The sequence below is a fragment of the Taudactylus pleione genome, unplaced genomic scaffold (genome assembly GCF_031769625.1).
Source record: "Taudactylus pleione unplaced genomic scaffold, aTauple2 ptg000009l, whole genome shotgun sequence".
In the NCBI taxonomy this organism is placed as follows: domain Eukaryota; kingdom Metazoa; phylum Chordata; class Amphibia; order Anura; family Myobatrachidae; genus Taudactylus; species Taudactylus pleione.
The window spans coordinates 1,480,664-1,504,507 of NW_028284412.1; the positions used below are offsets into that span (position 1 = coordinate 1,480,664).

The window sequence follows — 23,844 nt, forward strand, 5'->3', positions numbered from 1 at the left end:
CCCTGAGCTTTATTTATTGGCATGCCAAAGCAGACTCCTACCAGGAATTGGACTTGTTTTCAAAATAAATTAAGTAGGAACAGTACAAAGAGGGAAAACTGAAATTTTGTATCAATATTTAAAAAAAAAATTCTGGAGTAACCGGATAATGCGTATCAATCTCTAAAGTCCATCGTTGTGATATATCTTTAACGGTTTAGGCAACGTGAGCCAAGAAAGCGATCGGACATCTGTTTTTTCATTGACTCGCTTCACTAAAATAGTCACTGCTCTGCTCCCTTTTGTCATACATTAATGTTTCATACATCTAAACCTTCCTTGACAAATGCTCTATAGCAGGGATCTTCAACCCTGGCCCTCCAGCTGCTGTGGAACTATACATCCCAGCATCCACTGCCACCTTTTTGATATAACAGCATGCTAAAACTATGGCAGTGCATGCTGGGATGTGTAGTTCCACAGCAGCTGGAGGGCCAAGGTTGAAAACCCCTGCTCTATAGCATAGTGAAATTGGCATTAAAATATGATCCATTGATCTCGAGACTTGCCCAAACAAACAGACAGACGCCTACCAGGGACTTTAGTTTATACTATGTATAGATATGGATTTCAGAAGTTTTGCTGCTGACATTTCCAGATGACAAACCACTTCTAGTCACATCTGATCCTTTGAGGCTGACCCTCCGTTTTCTGTCTGAACAGCAGAGACGTGAAGACACTAGAGTCCATGATCCTGATGCCTGAACATTACTCAGAGCACGTTATCATTACATTTCCGCCTCGTGTCCATTTATTACTAACATCTTGTTAACCGCTTTCCTAAACGAGCTCTTAGGGTTACATGGACAAATTTTTAATCATTTAAATGTATGAGATTAATCTCTTCAAATCTTGAGTCACATTTTGTTTTCTTAAGTGATTAATCATGAGACTGAAAATAATGAGCTCGGTATGATTTGTTGACATTTATAACGTAGACTCTAGAATGTTGGCATGCCCAGTCGACTTGGAACAAGTACGCATTGCCATACAGTCGACATGTTGAAATTTTTGACAGCGAACCCAATGATTTCTATTTTCATCATTATGCCTATATAGACATGTCATATGTGGATATATAATGACTGCCCATAATTGTTGACCTAATGACTGCATACTGAAAATAACCCATGTAGTCCGACTCTCATGGTTTGAACTATTATATCATTTGCATTTAGGTCTTGTTTTATTATATTTTTTTTCTTAGTTCTTGACTACCAGTTTTATTTTTCTTCAATTAAACTAATTATTAGCAGTAAAATATATTACAGTTGTTCGGCATGTAGACACAAACAGATTAAATTCCTAGCTAATAGCACTGTACTTGCAAAAATAATAAATAATATAATATGGTAATAGAATTATAGAACTTTATTTTTGAATGCACAGTAAATTTCTTTAAAACTCTTCCATTGCATAATATATTCCCAGTAATATTCATGGCTCATTGTATAATTTTGTATGGCTGATGTACATGCTGCTTAAACCAAACCCCGCAGACTTTTCTTTCTGCTTTACACGAAATGTATGGCGCGCATTGTTATATAATCTGTCAAAGGAAACCGCAAGAATTAAACAGCCATGACACTGTATTCAGATCCTTCCTTCTGAAACACGGGTGAAGAATGCGTTTCTGACACTGGAGCATTGTGAGCTCTTCTTTACACTCTGGTTTCCTTGGTGCCCTCGCCGGATTTCTCCCAAGCTTTGCATGGCTTTTCTGGGCCTCTGATCTATTAAAAAAAAAAAAAAACTATTTCACGTTTCTTTAAAATCCAGCTCTTCATCTGTTTCATGTTGGCTTTTATTGAAATGAATAGAATCTCTCACATTTGTTGCATGTTTTCAGGGTGCTGTGTCTGGGAGATGTACCAAGTCTCTTATAGGTCATTGTAGGTGTCAGGAACCTGAGAAAAGCATCCATTTTTTTTTCTATTATACAAACTGTATCTTAGTGCTTGTACATTTTTTTTTTTTTTTTTTTTCTTTTGTTGGAATTTTTTTTTTCTTCTCCCTGTTCTTCATTAAATAAAAATCAGCTTTGCAGAGCATTAGATGTCATATCTGATTGTCTGAATTATTGTCACTGGTTCACAGTAATTAACACTTTTAGCAAGGTTCATCGTAGCCTGCTGGCCTCTGACAGTGAAACGATGAAGGGATTATTTGGGATTGGGGGCTGTGCAGTTGATTGAACAGTATATTTGATTTGCATTAGTGATGGGGTTTTTGTACCATTCTAAATGGCATATCCAAGCTATACAAAGGAGATTTTAAGGTGAATATAAATCTGCCCGTCCAACATGCCATTTTATGTATTGTTTGCATCACAGAAACAAGAAAGAACAAATACCATGAAAGGGTGAATTCACCGAATCAATTAATGCGCGTCATGTGACATATAGCCCTGTGTAATGGTTGGTTTTTCTGCTTACATACCATTGTTACTGTGCTGCTTTGCATCAACAAAATACAACTAATGCATGTACAGTCTGATTCTCCATTCTGGCAATCAAAAACGCTGATCACGGACTTCAAAATACTGCATTTTTGGTTCAAATCGGGATTGTCCAACATGTTGGATTTCACCGATGCCTGGACCCATGGGTGTAACTACCATAGATGTAAGGGGTGCAGCTTCTATGGGGCCCAGAGCTGAGAGGGGCCCATCTTCCTTGTCAAAGTTACATGTGTTATATACATTTTCACCATTGGGTGGTATAAAGGGGCCCTTACAAACTTTTGCTATGGGACCTTCAAATACCTAGTTACGGCCCTGCCCCGACCTAAGGCATTGACAGAATGGGGAATTGCCCTGATAGCTGCCTTATGTTTGGGCCTCATAAGTTAATGAAGTAGGGCATTCATGTCAATTGTAAAATGTATCAATATTTGTTGGTACAGATTGAGCCAACCTCTGTCCTTGCAGTGTTTGACAGTCAAAGTAAAATTTATCTCTTTCACCACATGGAAAGAAACTTAAATGTTCTATTAAAAAATAGATGGTAAAGCTACATTTGCTGTGCTTATAGATTTTCTTCCTCGGTCTCAATGTTGGTCACTTTGGTGCCGTAAAACTGGAAGTTTTGCCATCAATAATTAGATGGTAATGAAACATAGAAGTTTGTCATTAAATGACTTGCAGGTCCATCTAGTATGCCTTTTTGTGCATGGTTTTTTTCTGCAGATTTTTAATGACTTAATCATCTTTCATGTCTTCACCTTCCATTCTCTATTCTCATTTTAAGGGGGTCGACTCAATTAGCCGCAATGCCTGGTATGAGAAGGTGGCGAGATGAGGTGCCATTGCTGGCGTTTCTGCGCTCACACCTATTGGAATCTACCTCATTAATGTGCTACAAACAGGGTCTAGGTGTTACGTTTTAACCTTGAGGGAGCCTAAAGCTGGCCACACACTAGACCAACTTACATCCAACCAGCCAACTTGTTGATTGGTTGGAATGAAAATCTGGTAAGGAATGGGAGTAACTGATGATCAGGAATTTGCTCCTAAATGCCAGAAAACAGATGAAAATGGCGTCAGACAAGTTTGTTAAATGTTTGATCTAAGCAATTTGTTCAAACAACAGTTTTTGTTCATTTTCCGGCGTTTGGGAGCAAAGTGCTGATTGTCATTTGCTTTCATTCTTTACCAGATTTTCATTCCAACCAAACAACAAGTTGGCTGGTTGGATGTAAGTTGGTCTAGTGTGTGGCCAGCTTTAGGCAAGTGGCTCAGACATGTCCACCATTGTGGGGTAACAGAAAATTGGGAGCGACAAAAATCATGCAGATATGGTTTATCTTGTCCAAACTTTTTTCTTGGAGCGCCGTTTTAAGAAAATAATTTTGGACAGAAGGCCACAAAATATTATATCACAATTAGCCTCCCAGCAGTTTGGTTAGGGGATCAGTATGCAATACCGTCCCCACAGCCTAACCCTAAGTCTCCCATGGGGGTGCCTAATCCTAACCTCCCATCTGGGGTGCCTAACCCTAACACCCCCCCCTTCCCCTAGCCTAGGGTTCGGTATGACAGGGGTCGGGCTCCCGGCGTATATCTAATGACAGGCGTCGGGATTTCGACTCCTGTCGTTCGTACCTTGCCGGAATTTGACAGTAGGGAAGCTGCGAGTCGGCATTCGACCGTCAGCTTTTTGACTGCATCCATTTGGTTAGGGTTGTTTGCTAAGTAAATCTTGTTCTAAGAAACACATTGGGTCTATTTAATACTAATAACGTAATGATATTGGCTGAATATTTTCGGCCAATGTCGTTGCGATTATTAGCTATTTTACTTACCTTTCACTGGCATTCATCATAAATCCTTTCAGGGACCGTTTTTGCATAAACATGCTGTCCCTGCAAAGTCCCCACCAGCATTATTTTCATTCCATCATTGCCAGAATCCCGACCGCCGGGATGCTGAAGGTAAGTAGCAGGCTTGGGGGGAGGGTTAGGTTTTTTGGGTTAGGGTTAGTCGCTAGGGGGAGGGTTAGGGTTAGGCACTAAGGGGGGAGGGTTAAGTTTAGGGTGCGGGAGGGGGAGGTTAGGTTCCGGCACTAGGGGGGGAGGTTAGGGTTAGGCATCACAGGAGGAGGGTTAGGGTAGGGAGAGGGGGAGGGGTAGCATACTGACCAACAAGTGTAGGTATGTTAACCCTGTCAGGATCCCGGCGTCGGGAGTCTAATTGCCGTGATCCCGACTGTCAGTATTTCATACCCAACCCATATACTGTATATGCTGTATATATACATAAATAGATTTGCAATATCATTTAATTGGGGCAAATGATTTTGTGGGTGGCTGACTTTGGGAGTATTCAATTAGGTTTGAGAATAGCAAAAATCCCGCACCTGGTGCTGTATTTTTGCTATTCAGTCAGGTACAGGTTTTTTACATTTTTTGAGTAGCGGGAGGTTTTTTTTTCCTGCAGCCTCAGCACGTCCAATTTTTCATAAAAATCAATATTTTTGGGACTAATTGAGCAATTGGAAGTTTCCATTTAGCTTAATTAGTCATTAATTACTCACCTTTGGAAGCAGTGTCATCTTCCTCCAGCATCGGGATTCAGTCTTCTGCAGCATGGGTGTGTGTAAGTATGTGTCTGAGTGTGTGTATGTGTGTAACCCCTTCCAGCAGTCTTCTTGTCTCCCAGAAGCCCACTCCCCAGTGCAAAAATTGAGGGGAAATGACCGGGACCCGCAGAGACCACCGGACCGGTAAGTATCTTTATTTAATTTTTTTCTCTGGATTTTCTAAACAGAAAAACCCCTTATACATTTTTCTAATTGATACTGTGGGTATTGGAACCGCGCATACATGCGGTAATCCAACATTGGGTGCAAGGTTTTTTCAGTGAAAACTCTGCGCCCAATTGAACACCTTTGTCTCCATTTCACCTGGTTTAATCAGCCACAGACCCTGTGTTATTCTCAAATATATATATAAAATCAGGGGCAGTCTTTGTCTGTCTGGTGCCCCCTCCTCTCCGGCAGCTGGCTGCGCACCGGTAGACTCTGGAGTCTAGAGTGTGCCCAGAGTCTACAGCACATGCGCAGGTCACCGGGAAAATGGTGCCGCAGGCATTTTCCCAGTGTTTTCCCTACTGCGCATTGCCAACATTCTTGGAAAATGGCCGCAGCAGCCATTTACCAGGAGATTTTGATAGCGATGATACCGGCGCCGACGTGGGACTCCGGCGAAGGAGTGGTAAGAATTAAGAAAATGTGTGCAGTGTTGGCCCCATGTGCCCCACACACCATGCACCCATTATAGAAATTCCCCTGAATATATATATATATATATATATATATGTATATATTTATATATATGTGTGTGTGTGTATGTATATATATATATATATATATATATATATATAAATAACAAGCAGGTGCCTCCTTGTACAATATTTCCAAATGAACACCAATGTGATCAGAATATATATCTTTAGGTGATAATTAGGGAGGCCAATCCCGTGATCGGGATCCCGGGATTTTGTCCTAAAAATGTCCGCAATTGAATCCTGGGATTGGAAGCTTCCAATCCCGTGATTTGGGATTGGCCTCTCTAGCAGTGACTGGGGAGGAAGCTGGGCAGTGGTGAGTAGGGAGTGAGTCACTGCTGCCCGGCTCTCTCCCTAGTCACCGCTGCCCCGACTCCCCAATCCCCTGGCTGTGTGCACTCGGGTGGATGAGCGGACGCAGGGCTGCACAGCATGACCTCTGTCCTCACATCACGCTGCGCAGCCCTGTGCCAGTTGAAGCGCCTGCCCACTCCTCTACAAGCTCTTTCAGCTCCCTTCAGACTCTGAAAGCCCCCGCCAAGCCTCGTCGCCCGGTAAGTCACCGTGGGGACTGGGGGGGGGGGGGGGCAGTTTCATTCTTTAGTGATAACCAGTTGTCCAGTATCAGAAATATCTTTAATGCTCAGAGGAAAAGATTATAAGGAAACATTATAACACTCATCATACTACAGCACATACATTTAATGCAATTGTCATGCCAATTAAAAGAATAAAAAGTATAAAAGCCATTAAGGCTTATCTGATGAGACACCAAATGTTGTGTAATGGGCTCTGTTGTTGTCAGTCTGAACCAATCACAAAACCAACGCGTTTCAACCTGCTACACAAGAGTGGACAGTATGACTACCTCTTGGTACAGAGCTGGTGCTACAATTATGTAAAACTAGAGCACGATCATTATGGTGGGGTAGGGGGTGGCCCCAGGGCTTGTACTGGCCCTGTATGAGGTTGATGTCTGGCTTGATCATTAAATATATAGCACTGTCTCGATTCAGCATGCATGCACAGGATTATAGTTTAATAACAAGAAATAATGTATAGATGGTTAAACTTTTTTACTCATTGAATATTGATGACTTCAGAGAGAGAAAATATTAGGGCAGAATGCAGAGTCCACCTACTACCTCCATCTTTTAAACTTTGTAGTGATAAAAAACCTGTACCTGATTTCTGTAGTGCTAGAAAATCAGACCCTTGATCTATGGTGACAACATTTTAAATTTGCAAAGCAGGACGCGGCCATGTCTCCTTTGAAAGGGGCTTGTCCAAATCATAGGTAGTGTGGCCATGTCCACGAGGACGTACTTATGGAGTGATAGACTCCCCTCATGTACTGGGTCCAGCCTGGGGAGAGAAACCCACACCTGCACTCCTGCCCAGCTCATCCCTTGCTGCATAGAAATCCCAGTTGCCTATGGTTACTGTAAGTTTGGTGGCTGATAGTGCCTTTGCCATAGGCAAACACATTAACCTACCACAAGCTAAAACTGTTATTCCACTACCTTCACTTAATACCATTTAGGATTTAAACTTGTTCTGGCAAGGCCATCTTCACCTTTTTATCATGTCATATGTCATATGTTATTTGTTTGTATCATTACTCCCTCAAGGTACAGTGCTGCATAATATATTGGTGGTTTATAAATACTAAAAGATAATAAAACTGATCTCCTTCATGCCGCGTATACACCATTGCCATAATCTTCATGTACTGCGTTAAATAATGTTGGAAAGGTGGAACAAGAGATAGCTGCCCACTTTGTGATGCCTGGATCAATCTTATCAATATACCATGCCTCCAGGTGTCACCCTATATCAAACATGGATATTAATCTTTTCTATGGATCTTTTCTATTATCAGTCTCTTGAAATTGTCACTCCCCGCTAGTATAGTAACATCTATGCAACCAAGGTTAAGGCCACGAAAATTATAACAATAGATCAGATAGAAGGTTTTCAGGTAACCAACTGTCCCTATCTGCATAGACTTTGAAAATGAAACGGTATAGGATTATGGAGAGCGGTCACCACCGGACATTACACTCAGTTTCAATGCAGCTTGTAGCATTAGTGATAACCTATCATTACTGTTATGTGTTTTGTTTTGTTTTTTGCTGGCCCAATTTTTTTAACACAAAGATAAACATAGTGTTATGTTAAGCACAAAGGCAGACATCACCATTAGTCAAGATTGGTTGGATATACTGTGTCTGTTACTCTGTTTGTGGAGCTGCTGTCCTTAGAAGGTATCCCGTCTTCTATTCTGATTGACTTTGGGTGGGTGAGGGATGCGCTGTCATTATGTAGTGGTGGCGGTGTGGATGGGGGAAGGATGGTATCTTCTGTTATGTAAAATGGAAGTGCGGTTGTACTCAGGGCTGCCAAGAGAAATCCTGGGCCCCGGTACAGCAACTTCACAGGGCCCCCCGAGCCATTCGCAGCACATGACAATTCCTCTTTCTATTGGAGGGGGAGCAAGGGCAAGATCTTATTGGCTGCAACGCATAACAGCCGTATTAGTGTTTCCGCTAGACCGCGGGGCAGGGCGCTGAAGTGGGCAGGACGTGGCGACTCGCTAAAACAGCCTAGCGGGAATACTATCGGATGCTATTGTCTGCTGTGCATCTCAGCTGTCATTGGTTGCAGAGTGCATCTGCCAGAACCCCTTATTTTACGAAAGAGGGTGCTCCACTGTGATTTTGGGATAAATGATGCTCTATAGCATGTAAGTACGATCTCTATATATACACACATGTATATATATTTATATGTACACACACATATATATTAGTTACACACATATGTATATCTATATCTACTTAAATATATCTATTATATTTTATATTTATATATATATATATATATATATACACACACACAATAAAGGATGGATGCTTTTATTATATTTACATTGAAAATATAAAAACTGCAGCTTGTCACACTCAGTCACAGCAGTCAGCAGCGTGCTCCTCGGCTCTTCTGCTCATTCTCACTCCCTCACACCACATCAAGCCCAGCCCCAGAGTCACCCAGCTTTTCTTTCTGTTGTCCCTCCCAGTTCCCGCCCACTTCCCAGCCTAGTGAGTTCCCGCCCACTTCCCAGCCTATTGAGTTCCCGCCCACTTCCCAGCCTAGTGAAGAGTAAGAGAGCCTCGCGAGATGATGACATCATCATCTCGCGTGACCATTAGCTCCGCTGCGGTGAGGCGGCTAGAGGTGAGTGAGTGTGACACACACTACAGTGCACAAGACACCCCCCCACACACACACACTCCCCCTACCCTCCCACCCGAACTGCTGCTTGCCGCCCGCGGAGGTTTAGTAGAGGTGATTGCTTTTTTTTTTAACCTTCTTATTAAAAAAAGAAACAAATGGCAAAACGGGTACTGGTGTGCTGCGGCCCGGGCCCCCTGGCATGGCTGGGCCCAGGTGATCAGTACCCGCTCCCCCCCCCCCCCTCTCGGCGCCCTTGGTTGTGCTGTGGGCACAAGTAATGGAAATGAGGCAGAAGTTGGAAATGTAAACTTAATTCTAGAATTCTTATAAAGATAAAGTGCTGATAACTAGACGAGTTCTTAAGGAGCACCCTTGTAAAATAGTATAATGGCAGGAGACTTCTGTACCCCCCCCCCCCCAACTGAATGTGTGCTGGAGAGATGCATGGTGATTCTCTTAGGGAATCCCTTTATGTCTATCAAAGGAGCTATATTACTCTCAAACCCGTGGTGGGATGCAATCGGGAAGCCGGCTGACTTAAGCCAGACAGCTGGCTTCCTAAATTCATTATCCCGGCGAGGGTTAAATGACAGGCGTCTAAATCTAGACGCTTGTCACTTTTCCGACGCCGGGAGACCGGCGCCCTGCATCCTGTTCGAAGGTTAGGTTTAGGCACCCCCCGGGGGACAGGTTTAGGCAGCGGGTAAGGGGGCTTTAGGGTTAGGCACTTAGAGGGGGGATTAGGGTTAGGTACAGGGGGGAGGTTAGGGTTAGGCACCCCTAAGGAGGGTTAGGGGGGTTTGGTTAGTAGATACTTACCTTAGGACGATCGGGATTGTCAGCGCTAATTGTTGAAGTTACTAAACCCTTTTCATGGCAGAGGAGCTGGCTCCAACAGTGTTTGTGTAGCTGCAGCTGCCTCGTTTCCTTCCAGTGGTCCCTGTTTGTACGTAGATCTAAGATCCTGCAGCGATAGGGATTTCTCTGCAAGCAGCTGGTGTGCACGGTGCAGATTCTCGTCTCTCCAGCTGGAGCGAGAGTCTTATTCTGTGTAGTGTAAGAGTGAGGATGGGGTTGGCGGGCCCAGTTCTCTATTGTCACATCCAAGGTGTTTATCAAGGATTGGGATGTCAGTGCGCTCAGTGTTCAAATGGATGGGATCATTTCCTATATTGTGGTCCCACCTTTATGCTTGTGCCTGTGAATGGTGGTTAGTGCTGTCAGTTAAGCACTTACACTCACCAACTGGCCGCTCAATATGTCTGGCCAGATACCACATCTGGGCAGGCATTTAAATTTACCCACCCAGTTGTGATGACCGCGTCGGCAGATCCTGCAGACAGTGTACGGGTTGGTCGGGAGATAGGTCGCCCGTACGCACAGGCAGATATTTCAATCTGCAAGATACATCAGCATCAGCAGTGGTTGGCTGCACGGCAGACACTGGGGGAGGGTGCTGAGATGCAGAGGAGCCGGAGGTCAATCTGCAGTTGGCGGCTGCTTTAAGGTGATCTTCTGGTCGCCACCCTGTGGCTTCCCAATTTGCGAACATATCACAGAAAGCACTGCCTGGCATGGTGACAAACACTGTGATCATGCCAGGCAAGTGGTTAATATGGTGTTTATAGACAGGATCACTACTGTGTTTTAATATTATACTTATGTTACATTATACTGCATTCAAAGGACTATGGTGTATATACTACAGTGCATAATCTGGCAGATTACACTGCAAAAACTAACAGTATTTACTATATATGTATGTATATATATATATATATATATATATCTATACTGTGTGTGTGTATGTATGTATGTGTATATATATATATATATATATATATATATATATATATATATAGACATATAATGTGCCCAGATCATGCATTGTTGTAACCATGTAGTCTACAGAAGGTCCTTCTCTAATGGTTGGTCAAGGCTCTGTGGTGGCTGGTCTACCCATTTTAGTGGCTGGTCACACCACACCTACCACTACACTGTATTCCCCTGGTTGTTCCTTCATGATCCAAGTAGATACTGCAACAGTTTAGTTCTAGTTGCATATGTGAAACATACAGTAACGCCAAGACTGGTGGAGCGGGTACTACTTCCCAGAGCCTGGTGGAGGGGTCCAGGTCAGCGATCGCCCTCACTGCTCTGCAACCCCCCATCCCCTTCCCCTCCACTACCCAGGCTCATCGGAACTCTTGAGAGCCCAGGAAACGTATGCACATCCAAAACAACCAAATATAGTCATGCAACAGCTATATTAAACAATATGCAGTATTTGTGACCCAATACCCTGTCACCAATATCACGTCACATGTTGTCTTGCAGGTTCTGAACGGTCATCGGCAAGAACAGCAATAATCTTTAGACTTATTGTGAACTGTACAACTTTGTATCCATACCTCAATGAACCAGTTAAACTGAATTTGTAACACTAAATGTGAATGTATTATTTTTTTTCTATCTAAATATGGACCTCTGTGGAATACCTTTAATGTGCAGCACTGAACAAAAGATCTCATTTGTCGACGGCAGATTTCAACACTTGTGACATTGTAATTAAACACATTATACTTCCCCGTCTATCTCTTGATTAGCTGTAGATCGCACAAAGATCGACATGGTGCTGTTAATTAAATTTCTCAGATTTGACTTTATATATATATACTGTGTGTCAGCTTGTGCTTTAGTCACATTATTAAGGGTTGGTTAGTGCTTCAGTCCTTTGGCTGCTCTTTATTAGGCTGACCCCAAGTTTGGTACAGAGATTTGTTAAGATTTTCTGCCACATTCATACACCTTTGTCTTTTTGACATACAAGCAACTACACTTGTGCAGTTAGTTGATTAGAAGAAAATTCATTGCTAGGTACTCTGAGAGTGTTGTTAAGGGTGCATTGAGTGATGCCAGAGGAACCTTATTCAAAAGCAAATATGTAAAATGCACATAGTACAGTATTGTATTGCAGTTTGTCAAAATTCTTATTACATGCTGTCAGCTGTTTCTCACCAGACATGACCAGGTACTACTACTACTAATAATAAATCATCCAATATGTGTACTAAGGAATCAGTCACAGTGTATCACATCTACAGGGGTTCAAAGTAAAATGCACAATCTAGGGGTGATATTGGGTGCATTGTCAGCATTCAAAAAGCATCGTAACGGGGCATTGCCAATATAGCACATTTTATTTAATCGCCACCTAGATGTTTTTGTTTTTAGAGTTATTTAAAACTCCGCCTCAAATGTTAATTTCGCCGAAAATGGAATTTTCAGTTTTCCATGGAATTTCCCAAGTTATGACCAATCTCTAACACAGGTATGTTCCTTTGAGAACCTTATTCAATTTGAAAACTTCTTCAAAAACATCTGATTCTTATTTTGGATGGAATTATCCTGATTTGCATGGAGTGAGTTTTGCCCCATGCTCTTGGGAATCACCCCATCAACTAACACTTAAAGCTAGCTAGCACTGAAAATTCTGATGTACAGTAGGGTGACGCATCATATTCCAAGCACATAGCGGACCCACAGATCAAATACAGGACGTTCTAAAAGCATAAATTCAGGAATTGTAAAAAGGTAAGCATACAATGAAAATAAGGCAATGGACCGGCTCCTAAGTCACACGTAATGTGATCGTAAGTCCAAAGTGACAATCCGTCTGTAGTCTGAGTTGTACGCATCTATGCGGTCACATACCTCCAACCGCCAGAGCAGCCGTCATCACTAGTAACACCGCTTGTACCTACCCTGCTACAGGTAATTACAGCAGGTATGCTGCAGCAGTGTATTTCAGGGACAGGCAAGAGGTGCCAAGAGGAAGGGGGGGGGGCAGGTGCTAATTGCCTGGCAGGGGCCCGGGCCCAATGCTGGCCCCCCCCACCCCCCACTCTTTGTTATTAAAGTTTACCCTGCGGTTCCCACCATTGACTACAATGGAGAGAGCCGTTCATTGACTGAGAGTCGGGAGATGACCTCTCTCAGCCAATGAACGCTTAGCAGCGGGGTTTCCATGGTGATACCCCGCGGCTAAGATCTCATTCGGGAAGTACCGTTTTATAGAACGGTAATAAGTTCGTGGATCGGTTTTCGTTTTATTTTTTTGTGCCAAGTCCGGGGATGCCTACTTTGGAAAGAAGAGGACAGAACCTCGCATAGGAGATGGTGAGTATGTTCTTTTTTCACAGGTCCCCTATGGATACTTTACTGTACAAGTGGACCAATGCTACAGGGTTACATAGGTGAGTATGTGTGTGTATGTATGTTTAATAAACTTATACTGTCACGGTGTGTGTCTTGTGTTTTTTTTAAACATTTTTTTACAGGTGAACTACAGGTACTAGTGGGCCCTTAATGCCCTGCATGCTGGTACTTGTGGTTCTCCAAGTACCAGCATGCGGGGCAGGCTTGCTGGGACTTGCAGTTCTACTTGTAAAGACAATGTTTGATATTCTTTATTTACACCACACCACACTATCAACCCGCCACCCACCGCCACCAGGGGTGGTGGGGATAGCCCCGGACTGTCAGCCTGGGCCTGGGGTGCCCTGGAGAGGGTGTCCCCTTTATTGGGGGGGTCCCCAGCTCTCCAGGGATCCCCGGCCTGGGCTAACTAGCGGTCAGGGCTAATGCTGCGGCTGGGGGGCCTGGTGAAAGGGCTCCACTGGCTGAGGCATCAGCCCCCCGCTAGAAAAAGTCCAGTGCTGGTTCTGGAACATACAGGGGAACCCTACTCATTTTTTTCCCCTGTATTTCCAGAACCAGGACTGGATCAGAGCCCAGAGCTGGTTGCGCAGAATACGGGGGGCCCCTACGTCGTTTGTCCCCCGTATTTTGGCAACCAGCGCTGGTTTTGACTAGGCCGGTGCTGGTTGTGCTTAAGTACAGGGGACCCCTATGTCGTTTGTCCCCTGTACTTAAGTACACCCAGCACTGGGTCACTAATGCCCGGGGCTGGTTGCTCTTTTTATTTGGGGGGGGGGGGGGGGGGTGACGCCATATTTTTCTTTTTTTTACACAGGTTTTTTTTTTTTTTTTTTACCACAGCAGCACAGACGGGTCTCACGGACCTGTCATTGCTCTGTGTCAATGACACAGATGCAAGTAGCACGGATCTCCTGGTCCGTGCGTGCATCTGTGTCATTGAAATACACAGCAGCACAGACGGGTCTCACTGACCCATCTGTGCTCTGTGTCACTGTCAATCACACAGATGCATGTAGCACGGATCTCACGAGTCCGTGCTACATGCTAATGAGCACCATAATGCTGATTGGCTGAGAGCCGTGACAGATGGCTCTGTCAGCCAATCAGCACTTTGCCCATTAAAGGCAAAGGCATTTTTTTTTTAAATGGCCGCTCGAGGCAAAACCTCGAGATCCGACAGCAGATCTCGAGGTTTTGCCTCGGGAGAGGGATCCGGGGCAGACAGGGAGATCCAAGCTTGGGCTCGGATCGCCCCGGATCCCCGAAGTTCGGGTGGGTTCGGTTCTCAGGGAACCGAACCCGCTCATCCCTACTCTAAACTGTATATAAAGCAAGGACACAAATAAGCCAGTCCCCTGATCTACTAAACCACACCCACAGTTACGAAATCACACCCATGTTATAGTGAAGACATGCCACTTTCGGAGTCTGAAAATCAGCATATTTTAATTAATATAGGGATTGTTGGTTTTTTATAAGATAGGCTAATGCTGCATGTTAACCCTATAACAATGTGTTAGGCATTATTTATATTAACTTTGTATGAACACTTGCCTTCTTAGGAGATCCAGAAAGGGTGTCCTAGTGGCAAGCTCGGGTAGCATAGGGACATCATCATGGCCCCATCACTGCTGCACAGTGACACAGTTCGCAACATTGTACAGCAGGGGGCGGGATCAGAAAAAGTGGTCTACTCTTCCAAAAGTCCAGGAGAATTCCTTGAAATTTCTGAATCTCCTGGACATTATGGGAGTGTACGCAATTGTGGATGATATACTATCTGTTTAATATGCAATGATATGTTGGTGACAGGTTTACCTTAATAATTTCTCTTGCTATAAAAACCCATCAGCCGTAACCCAAAAACCACTAACAGGTGAAGTGAATAACATTGATTATGTTGGCATCTGTCAAGGGTTGGGATATATTAGGCTGCAAATGGTTGTTGAGCAATGCAACGTAGTGGTCACGAGCAATGATGTGTTTGGGTGGACCAGCGGACTCAACCCATGCCACGTGACCACACCCCGCACCATTATGGAACCACCACCAGCCTTCACAGTGCCTTGTTGACAACTGGGGTCCATGACCTCATGGGGTCTGCACCACACCTGAACCTTACCATCAATATGAAACAACTGGGTCCTTGACTAATCGGACTACACCACATGTTGCCAGTCCTCCAGGGTTCAATTAGTGACGACACAAGCCCAGGTGAGGCACTGTGTCTGATGTCGTCGTGTTAACAGAGTCACTCAGTTGGGTCTTCTGCTCCCATATCCCATGGAAGCCAGAGAATGCTGCACTGACCTGCTGGATATGTACCTCATGCACTGAATGTGGATGTGATATGAGCCAGTGTTGCTTGTCTGTTGCCACAGACAATTATGGCCAGATGCCGCTGGTTATGATCATTAAGCACCCATGGTCGGCAACTGCATTGTCCATGGTGGGTGGTAATGCCTTCCATGAGGTATACCCGCTACACACGTGACACCGTAGATCGAGGTATGTTGAATGTCGGCACAACTTCAGAAATAGAATTTACCATCCGTCGGGCTCCCATTATTATTCCCTGTTCGTACTCCGATAATTCACATCGCCTTGCCATGAGCCACCTAGCCAGTGTTCAAACTGACTCACCAGATGTCAGATTACAAGTGATGTGGGTCTGAGCATTTCCAAGACATCACAGTACTGTGTCAGCACCTACCAACTCTTTTACATACTGCTATCCCATGACTTTTGGCACCTGTTAAATATAAGGGGGCCATAAGGCACACAGGTGCTACATGCTAATGAAGTCATTGGTACAGGACACAGTACTCTAAAAGGACTTTTAATATCCTAATATACCACAGTTTGGGTGAGTTATTCCTTAAAATACAGGAGTATTAGTAATTAACCAAACAGAAATTAAACATTTTTGTGTTTCTTTTACCTTTTAAATACTTGATGTACTGTAGAGCATGTTTTGAAGGTTCTGTACAGCAAGCTTGTATACGCTGTGGGCTTCTTGCAGGTCCACCTTTGTCTTTTGTGTAGTTTGAAGAGTATGATCTTAGTCACTCTCTGACATGTGAGGTGCATTCTAGCAGAAGATATTATCATCTTTGAGGACTGCTGATGTTCGAGTTTGACCAAGATAAATATATCTTGGACATTTGCTTCTGCAGGTTTTCACATCACCATAGGCAAACGCAGGGGGGTTTCTGGTTGGCTGGAAACCCCCCTCCCTAGCCTACATCATGATGCCCACAATTGAAATTGTTACATACAAAAGTTGCATGTTTTTAAGATGACCTTAGTGTCACAAATTAAATTATTAGCTCGACCTGTTGATCTTTTAAAATGTGTCATCAGTAATGAATATACTTGTGCACCAACTAGGAGATCTGGAAAACATGTACTGTTGAGGGTGCACTGATATAGACCATTTATAGGGTCAATTATTAATACTGTATAATAATACATTATCAAGCACATAATTAGACCAATCTGTACATATATGTCCAGGGCAGGCAGTGAAAGGTTCTTTTTCTGCCCTTCCAGATTCCCGAACTTGCTCAAATGATCTGCAATGGAGCCCACATCTGAAATAAAAACATTTAGCTCAGACAGGATGGCTCTACTTCCTCATAGAATGGCTTACTGTTATTGCTGGTTCTGTATAAGTCAGAATTATTAAATATTGTACACTACTGTAAACTGTACTTTGTATGCCGTATATTATAGCTGGTTTAGTGCTGATTATGCCCTCTTCATGGACTGACCACACTTGCTTTAAAATGAAGCATTTGGAAACCCTTCTATAGAAATCCTGCGTTTGCCACTGCATCACCCATGTTTTATAGGGAAGCAATCGGGAAGCCGACTGCCTAAATACCGGCAGCCGGCTTCCCGACTGTCATATCCCGGCAAGGGTGAAATGCCGGGCGTCTAGATGTAGACGCCCGCATTTCCCCGACGCCGGGAGACCGGCGCCCGGCATTCCGATCGTAGTGATGCCGGGCGCCGCGAGCGGACAGCAGCCGGGGGGAGGGTTAGGTTTAGGGCTCCCGGGGGGGGACTTAGGGTTAGGCACCCCCCCAGAAGGGTTAGAGTTAGGCTAGGGGGAGGGAGGGTTAGGGTTAGGCACCCCCGGGGGGGACTTAGGGTTAGGCACCCCCCCGGGGGACTTAGGTTTAGGCAGCGGGGAAGGGGGTGGTTAGGGTTAGGCACTTGGGGGGGAAGTTAGGGTTAGGCACCCCTAAGGAGGGTTAGGGGGGTTAGGTTAGTAGATAATCACCTATCCACGATCGGGATTTCCAGCGCTGTCGGGCTTCCGCTTCTCGGAACTCTGCTAATGTCGGGCTGCCGCTGACGGGAATCGAACCGCCGGCCATGCGGCCGGAGGTATTTCATACCCATTCCTGTTTTATAAGCTGTGATTAAGACATTACTCGGTTAGTAATAGTATTACTCAGTCCATGATAAACATACCCCCATGCTGTAGATCAGTGTTTCCCAACCTCGGTCTTCAAGTCACACTAATGGAGCGTACACACGGTCAGATTTGTCAGACTTGTCAGATTTGTCAGATGAACGACTGAACGATTAAACGATTTGAACGATTTGGACGATTTGACCAAAGTTTTGAACGATTTGAACGATTGAACGATTTTTAACTGCATTAAAATGAATGGAATCGTCCAAGTCTGACTGCAAACCCATCAGATGTCAGATATCGTTATCTGACAAACGGGAACGCGCATCGTTGATCGTCCATCGTTCAGGCATGTCAGATATGAACGATTTTTCATCAGATATGAACGACTGAACGATTTTTAAATCGTTATCGTCCATATCTGAAGAAAAAATCTGATCGTGTGTATGCACCATAACAGTCCAAGTTTTAAGGATAGCCATACTTAAGCACAGCTGACTTAATTAGTACCTTAGTTATTTTGATTTAACCATCTGTGCTCAAGCATGGATTTTCTTAAAACCTGGACTGTTAATGTGTTTTGAGGACAGAGGTTGGGAAATACTACTGTGGATGGTTACAGTCTCAACTTCAGGTTAAGAGCTGGTTATAGATTGGAATGACCAATGTATTTCTGTATGCATCCTTATGTAGAATACAGTATGCAGAACCATTCTTCCACTGTGTGGAAATGTTATGTTCTCCTCTCTTGGTCTTTCTGAACACTGTACGCGGAACACGTTGAATTAGATCCTGCATTGTTTCCTTAATGTTTCCTGATGGTTACACAATGTTCTTTTGAAGTTTTTAGAGGCAGATCACTCCACACGATAACCTATTGGTCTTGGGGAAGGGAGATTTTGCTATCCGGTGGAAACAGTGTGACCACTGGCAAAGTAGCGTCTAATGAAAGCCACCCCATCATCTGAGTTTTAGTGTGTTTGGGAATATTGATTTCCTTTTCCGGTGGGAATTGTCAGAGGTGACTAGTAGAAAACTTTAACACTCTGATCACTGGAAGCAGTTCCCCATGCTGGGAACTTACATGATGCAGTTCTACAGCGACTGCTTTTAAAAATGATTTGTACAGTTTATGGTGTTTTAAAATAGTACATAAGTAGTAGAAGCCTGGTTACTTCATTAATATTTATTGCTTTCATTCTCTGGTGTAAATTTGCTAAGATGGGAGTTCTATTAAGAATTGATGTTGCCCATAGCAACCAATCAGATTCCAGGTAGTATCTTCTAGAAGGTGCTAGATAAATGAAAAGTAGAATCTGATTGGTTGCTATGGGCAATATCACTTCTTAAATAGAACTCCCATCTTAGTAAATTTACCCCTCTGTCTAAAACGATGCAGTGAAATCTAGCATTGATACAATCTATAGCTTCTATACCCAATATGGCAAAGCCTGATCACGTGATTATGACCCTTTTGTACCCATGTTCACCTCAGCAGTGTACTTAAATGTGTATGTGAAACTAGGGTAACTGATCGAAAAGAACAGATGTCCTGTACTGTCAGGTGCTTTTCCTCAGGACCCTACCACTTTTTATAAGATTGATGGATTATTATGTCTGGAGACCAGAGATACAGAAAACAGTTGCTGCTCCTTTTTTAATGCCATTATACATAGACACATGGTTAAGAGCTGCTTCCTCCTATATCAATGTGAGGAGCATTACTACACAGGGGCAGAACTATGGGAGACAATGGAGGCGCCTGCCGCCAGGCTCCAGCTCTGAAGGGGCACCACCTCTATTGTCCACAACATATTCACCCCATTTAGGGCTGTATCTACAGTATGTACCCAGAGTGAACCATCACACCCGCCCAATACATGGTACCCCTTCCCGGCACCTGAGATACACTAGTTGACCATACACTAGTTGAGCACTTCATGCCTGTCTGCATGCAAATTGCTACATTACAGTGTCAGCGGCTGTGATGGCGGGTGCAAATTATAAACTTGCCTCCGGGCGTCTTGGATGAACTTACGCCACTGTTACTACAAAATGTAACAAGGATTGGAAAGCCAGGAGATTGTGGGTGAATGATAGGTGTTATCTACGATGATTATAGCCATAATGCTCTTTATTACAGGAAAACCTGTTATCCAGAAAAGTCCTAAACATTCTAGATAAATGTCAGAGCTGCCATGTCTTCATCCGCCAGGCTCTGTATGTAGTTTGGGGCCATGGACAGCCTCCCCCTGGATCCGCCACTGTTATGTAAAAATTGTTTTAACAGACTTTGAGATTATAATCAAAGCAATGTCTTTACTAAATTTAATTACAACATGATTTTTGTTGCATTTTAAATAATCCTCTACAATAAGTGTAATCCAATGAGGTCCATAGACTAGATGTGAAGAGCTGCATTCAGGATGCAGAAAAAAAAGAAAGAACTTTTAGTGCGTATTTTTATCAACGGAAAAACAGATATTTCCAAAGATAAACCACATATTATCCCTAGATATAGGGACACGTGGCAACAATGCAATGTATAACTCTATGTAGCTGTGTCAATGAAGACACTTGACCCACTTACTGTCCCTCCTCTGGAGAAGATTTGTATGCATTTCCGCTTGTTGACTTTGGCCGTTCCTATCTAAAGTCATTTTGCAATCAGATTTTCTCTAGTGCATCCTTCATATGTACATGACTTGACTTCATCAAGCAGTCATAAAAATACTCATTAATTCATTCAAGATGTCTTGGTAACCTGTACCTCTGGGAGTAGATGTGATAAATGTAGGTGTGAGAATAGAGTTGTAATGTGAACGGAGCCCGAACATTTCCTTTGAATGTAGATAAACTACAGTATGTAACGTTCAGTGATGTGTTACAGAATCCATGTTACACGCTGTTATTTCCAAATGTACTCTTGCCAATAAGTTTCATGTCTTGTAGCGAATGCAGCAATTTATGAACATTAAAGTCCATGTGGCTGTAGCTCCATTAACTGTACATCTTAATGATCAAATGTTCCTATTGACTATAGAGTTGTAATTTTAATTAGATTATGCTACAGTGACAGGTGTTTGGGGGATTAGATCAACAAATCAGCTCCTAACTGTCATTTTTGAAACACAGCCTGTAACATGGCAGTTAGGAGCTGTTTGCCTTGTACTTTATCTCTGTCCACGGCTTAGTACATAGATCCCTAGGTTTGGCTTTATACAGATGAATGTAATTTTATTTGATGAATAGAGAGAAAATGCACATGGTTTGACATCAGACCTGATGTATTTAATACTGAAATCTGATCATCTTTGTTTCTCCTCTTCCGGCAGCGCTCCAATGCCCTACCTCATAGGAATACACTCAAGCCTAATGGAGGTAGGTCCCTTTGTTCTACAGCAAACTTGTTGTAACTTACCTGTCACTTCTCATGTGTGTCAGTCACTGGCAGTTGGTTACTAAGAAAGTGTTTTTTAGTGCAGAAACTCATAGCAACAAATAAAAGGATTAGCTTAAATGGATCTAAGCAAGTTAGACAATAAATACTAATGTATGGTATCTATAACTGTGACTTACTGCATGCTTGTTTATACTGTACTTTGTTAGTAAATAGATTTCTTGTGATCTCTCAATTCCTAGGTTGTATAATAATAATTCTACCATTCAGAACATAATAAACATGCCATTTCTGCAGTATTATTTTTATATGTTAACCGTCCCTTCTCTGATTAGTTAGGTAGATTTACACGCAAATCCTGTGACTGTAGCATTGTGTTGTTCTAAAATATGTACAAAGAAATGATGTATACACAGGAGTGTAACTAGGTATTTGAAGGCCCCTTAGCAAAAGTTTGTAAGGTCCCCTATGTACCACTCAATGGTGAAAAATGATTAGAACACGTGTAACTTTGAAATGGAAGATGTCCCCCTCCCTCAGCTATGGGCCTAATAGCAGCTGCACCTTATGCATACACATATAATTCGATTTTTGAATATTGTTATTCATCATTAGTCATTATTCATTGTGTCGGTATTATTACCAGTTATTTATATAGCGCACACATATTCCGCAGTGCTTTACAGAGAGAATATTTGGCCATTCACATCAGTCCCTGCCCCAGTGGAGCTTACAATCTATATTCCCTATCACATGCGCACACACATACACACTAGGGGTCATTTTTGTTGGTAGCCAATTAACCTACCAGTATATTTTGGGAGTGTGGGAGGAAACCGGAGCATCCGGAGGAAACCCACGCAAGCACAGGGAGAATATACAAACTCCGCACAGTTAGGGCCAGAGTGGGTATCGAACCCACAACCTCAGTGCTGTGAGGCAGTAATGCTAACCATTACACTGTCTGTGCTGCCCCGGTATGGGGATTGGCTCTAGACTGCACACCCTAATAGTGATGAAAGGTGCTATCATGCTTTGATTTTAAATTAATATACACAGGAAAAGAAAGTGCAGATGCACTATGCGATCATTAATGTTCAAATTTAAATGTACATTGTAATTATATATCATGATATGGGCTTGCCCACCAGCGTCAAGGTCACCTTGTGAAGCCTAACATTCTGGGCTTCACTGTCACCTTTCTTTGTTCCTTACTATTATCCAGGCCCGTAAAACGAGTGAAAGCAAGAAAGTAAAAAAAAATGACATGGAACTATTTCATGCCTCTCATTGAGAACTGCAGGCGTTGGAATAGTAAGGAATAAAGGAAGGTGACAGTGAAGTGTTATAAAGTATCAGGTGTGTGAAGGTAGCTAATGAGTGTTGAAATAGTTACAAAAGTAAAGAATGTGTGAAAAAATACATAAATAATAAACAAACGTAAAGAGTGATATAAAAAGTGACTGTGTTATTAAGTAGTGATGCCCTGAAGAGGCCCAGCCAGAACAGCTCAGGGGGCCCCACGCCCAAACACTCGGTATGCTACGTCCTTGTCTATGATAATGTACCTATAGTATAAGTTGACCCTGTTTGACAGTAAATCTTCTAACATTTATAAGCATATATTTTGATTAAACAATCAACGCCTGCAGTTCTCAATGAGAGGCATGAAATAGTCCCATGTCATTTTTTTTTACTTTCTTGCTTTCACTTGTTTTACGGGCCTGGATAATAGTAAGAGTCATATACAAAAGGGTGAAAAAAAAAGTAATGTATATGGATTTGGTTTTTCTTATGTGCATATAGGCCTATTTATCTTCCCGGGCAGACACATTTGCACACCCACATACATACCTTCTCTCACTGAATGTCCGGGAGACCCTCCGAATCTTAGTGTATTAGATAATTGCTTGGCTTTCTCCCCCCGTATGATCAGAACGTACTTGCTTCAAGGAACTGCAGCTCAGCCACTTCAGAGTACATTTTTCTACCATTCCCAATAGTATAATTGAAATTTTCAAAAATCTACCTCTGACTGTGTTTAATCATTTTTCATTTAACTGACCAGCTTTAGCATTATTTTTGAAGCCCAGGAATAATGGTTTCTCCATGCCGTTCCAGGCCCACTGGCTTCCCTCGGAAAATATTATAATAATATGAACAAACCGAACCTAAATAAGTTACCTTGCCTAAAGTATTAGTATTAGAGATGCTTAGGAAATGATCCACATTCAGGTAGCTAAAACTTTACTGTCTCTAACATTGATGACACTTATAAGGGTGGTAAGGACTGGAGTATACCCACAGGTATTACATACATTTTCCGTGTGACATCTGTGAATGTGCGGATGTAATACAATATTACGAGACAGAATACACTTTACCCTATATCCACTTGCCCACCCCTGCGTTATTTTCCAGAATATGCTATTCAATGGGCCATTTGTCAGAGCAGTGTTAGATCAGAATCATATTATCCCACCTCTCTTTATTGAAATAGGACTACACAAACAGACAAATTCACCAGTTACATTTTATCTCAATGGGAAGTGCTGGCAAACAGCCCTGTATCTCAGATGTGGGTTTCTTGGAAGGTATCAGCTGGCCCTAAATTTTTAAATCTGTTAAGCATACATTATAGAGCGTTCCCAATACACTTTGCTGAACAGATGAGTGGATTCTGAAAGGAGGTAAGCTGTACCAGGCGGTACGCGGGAGAAGTCATTATTTTATTTT

At 42.9% G+C, this 23,844-nt stretch overlaps 1 protein-coding gene across 3 annotated transcripts in view; it reads left to right on the forward strand.

The window, feature by feature from the left end:
- Window positions 1-23,844, forward strand: part of DENND1A (DENN domain containing 1A) — a 742,523-nt gene that overhangs the window by 380,093 nt on the left and 338,586 nt on the right. For all 3 annotated transcript variants that reach the window (XM_088466860.1, XM_088466851.1, XM_088466868.1), the window contains exon 11: window positions 21,044-21,089. In XM_088466860.1, coding sequence (XP_088322986.1) covers window positions 21,044-21,089 — 46 coding nt within the window. The remainder of the gene's footprint in view (window positions 1-21,043; window positions 21,090-23,844) is intronic.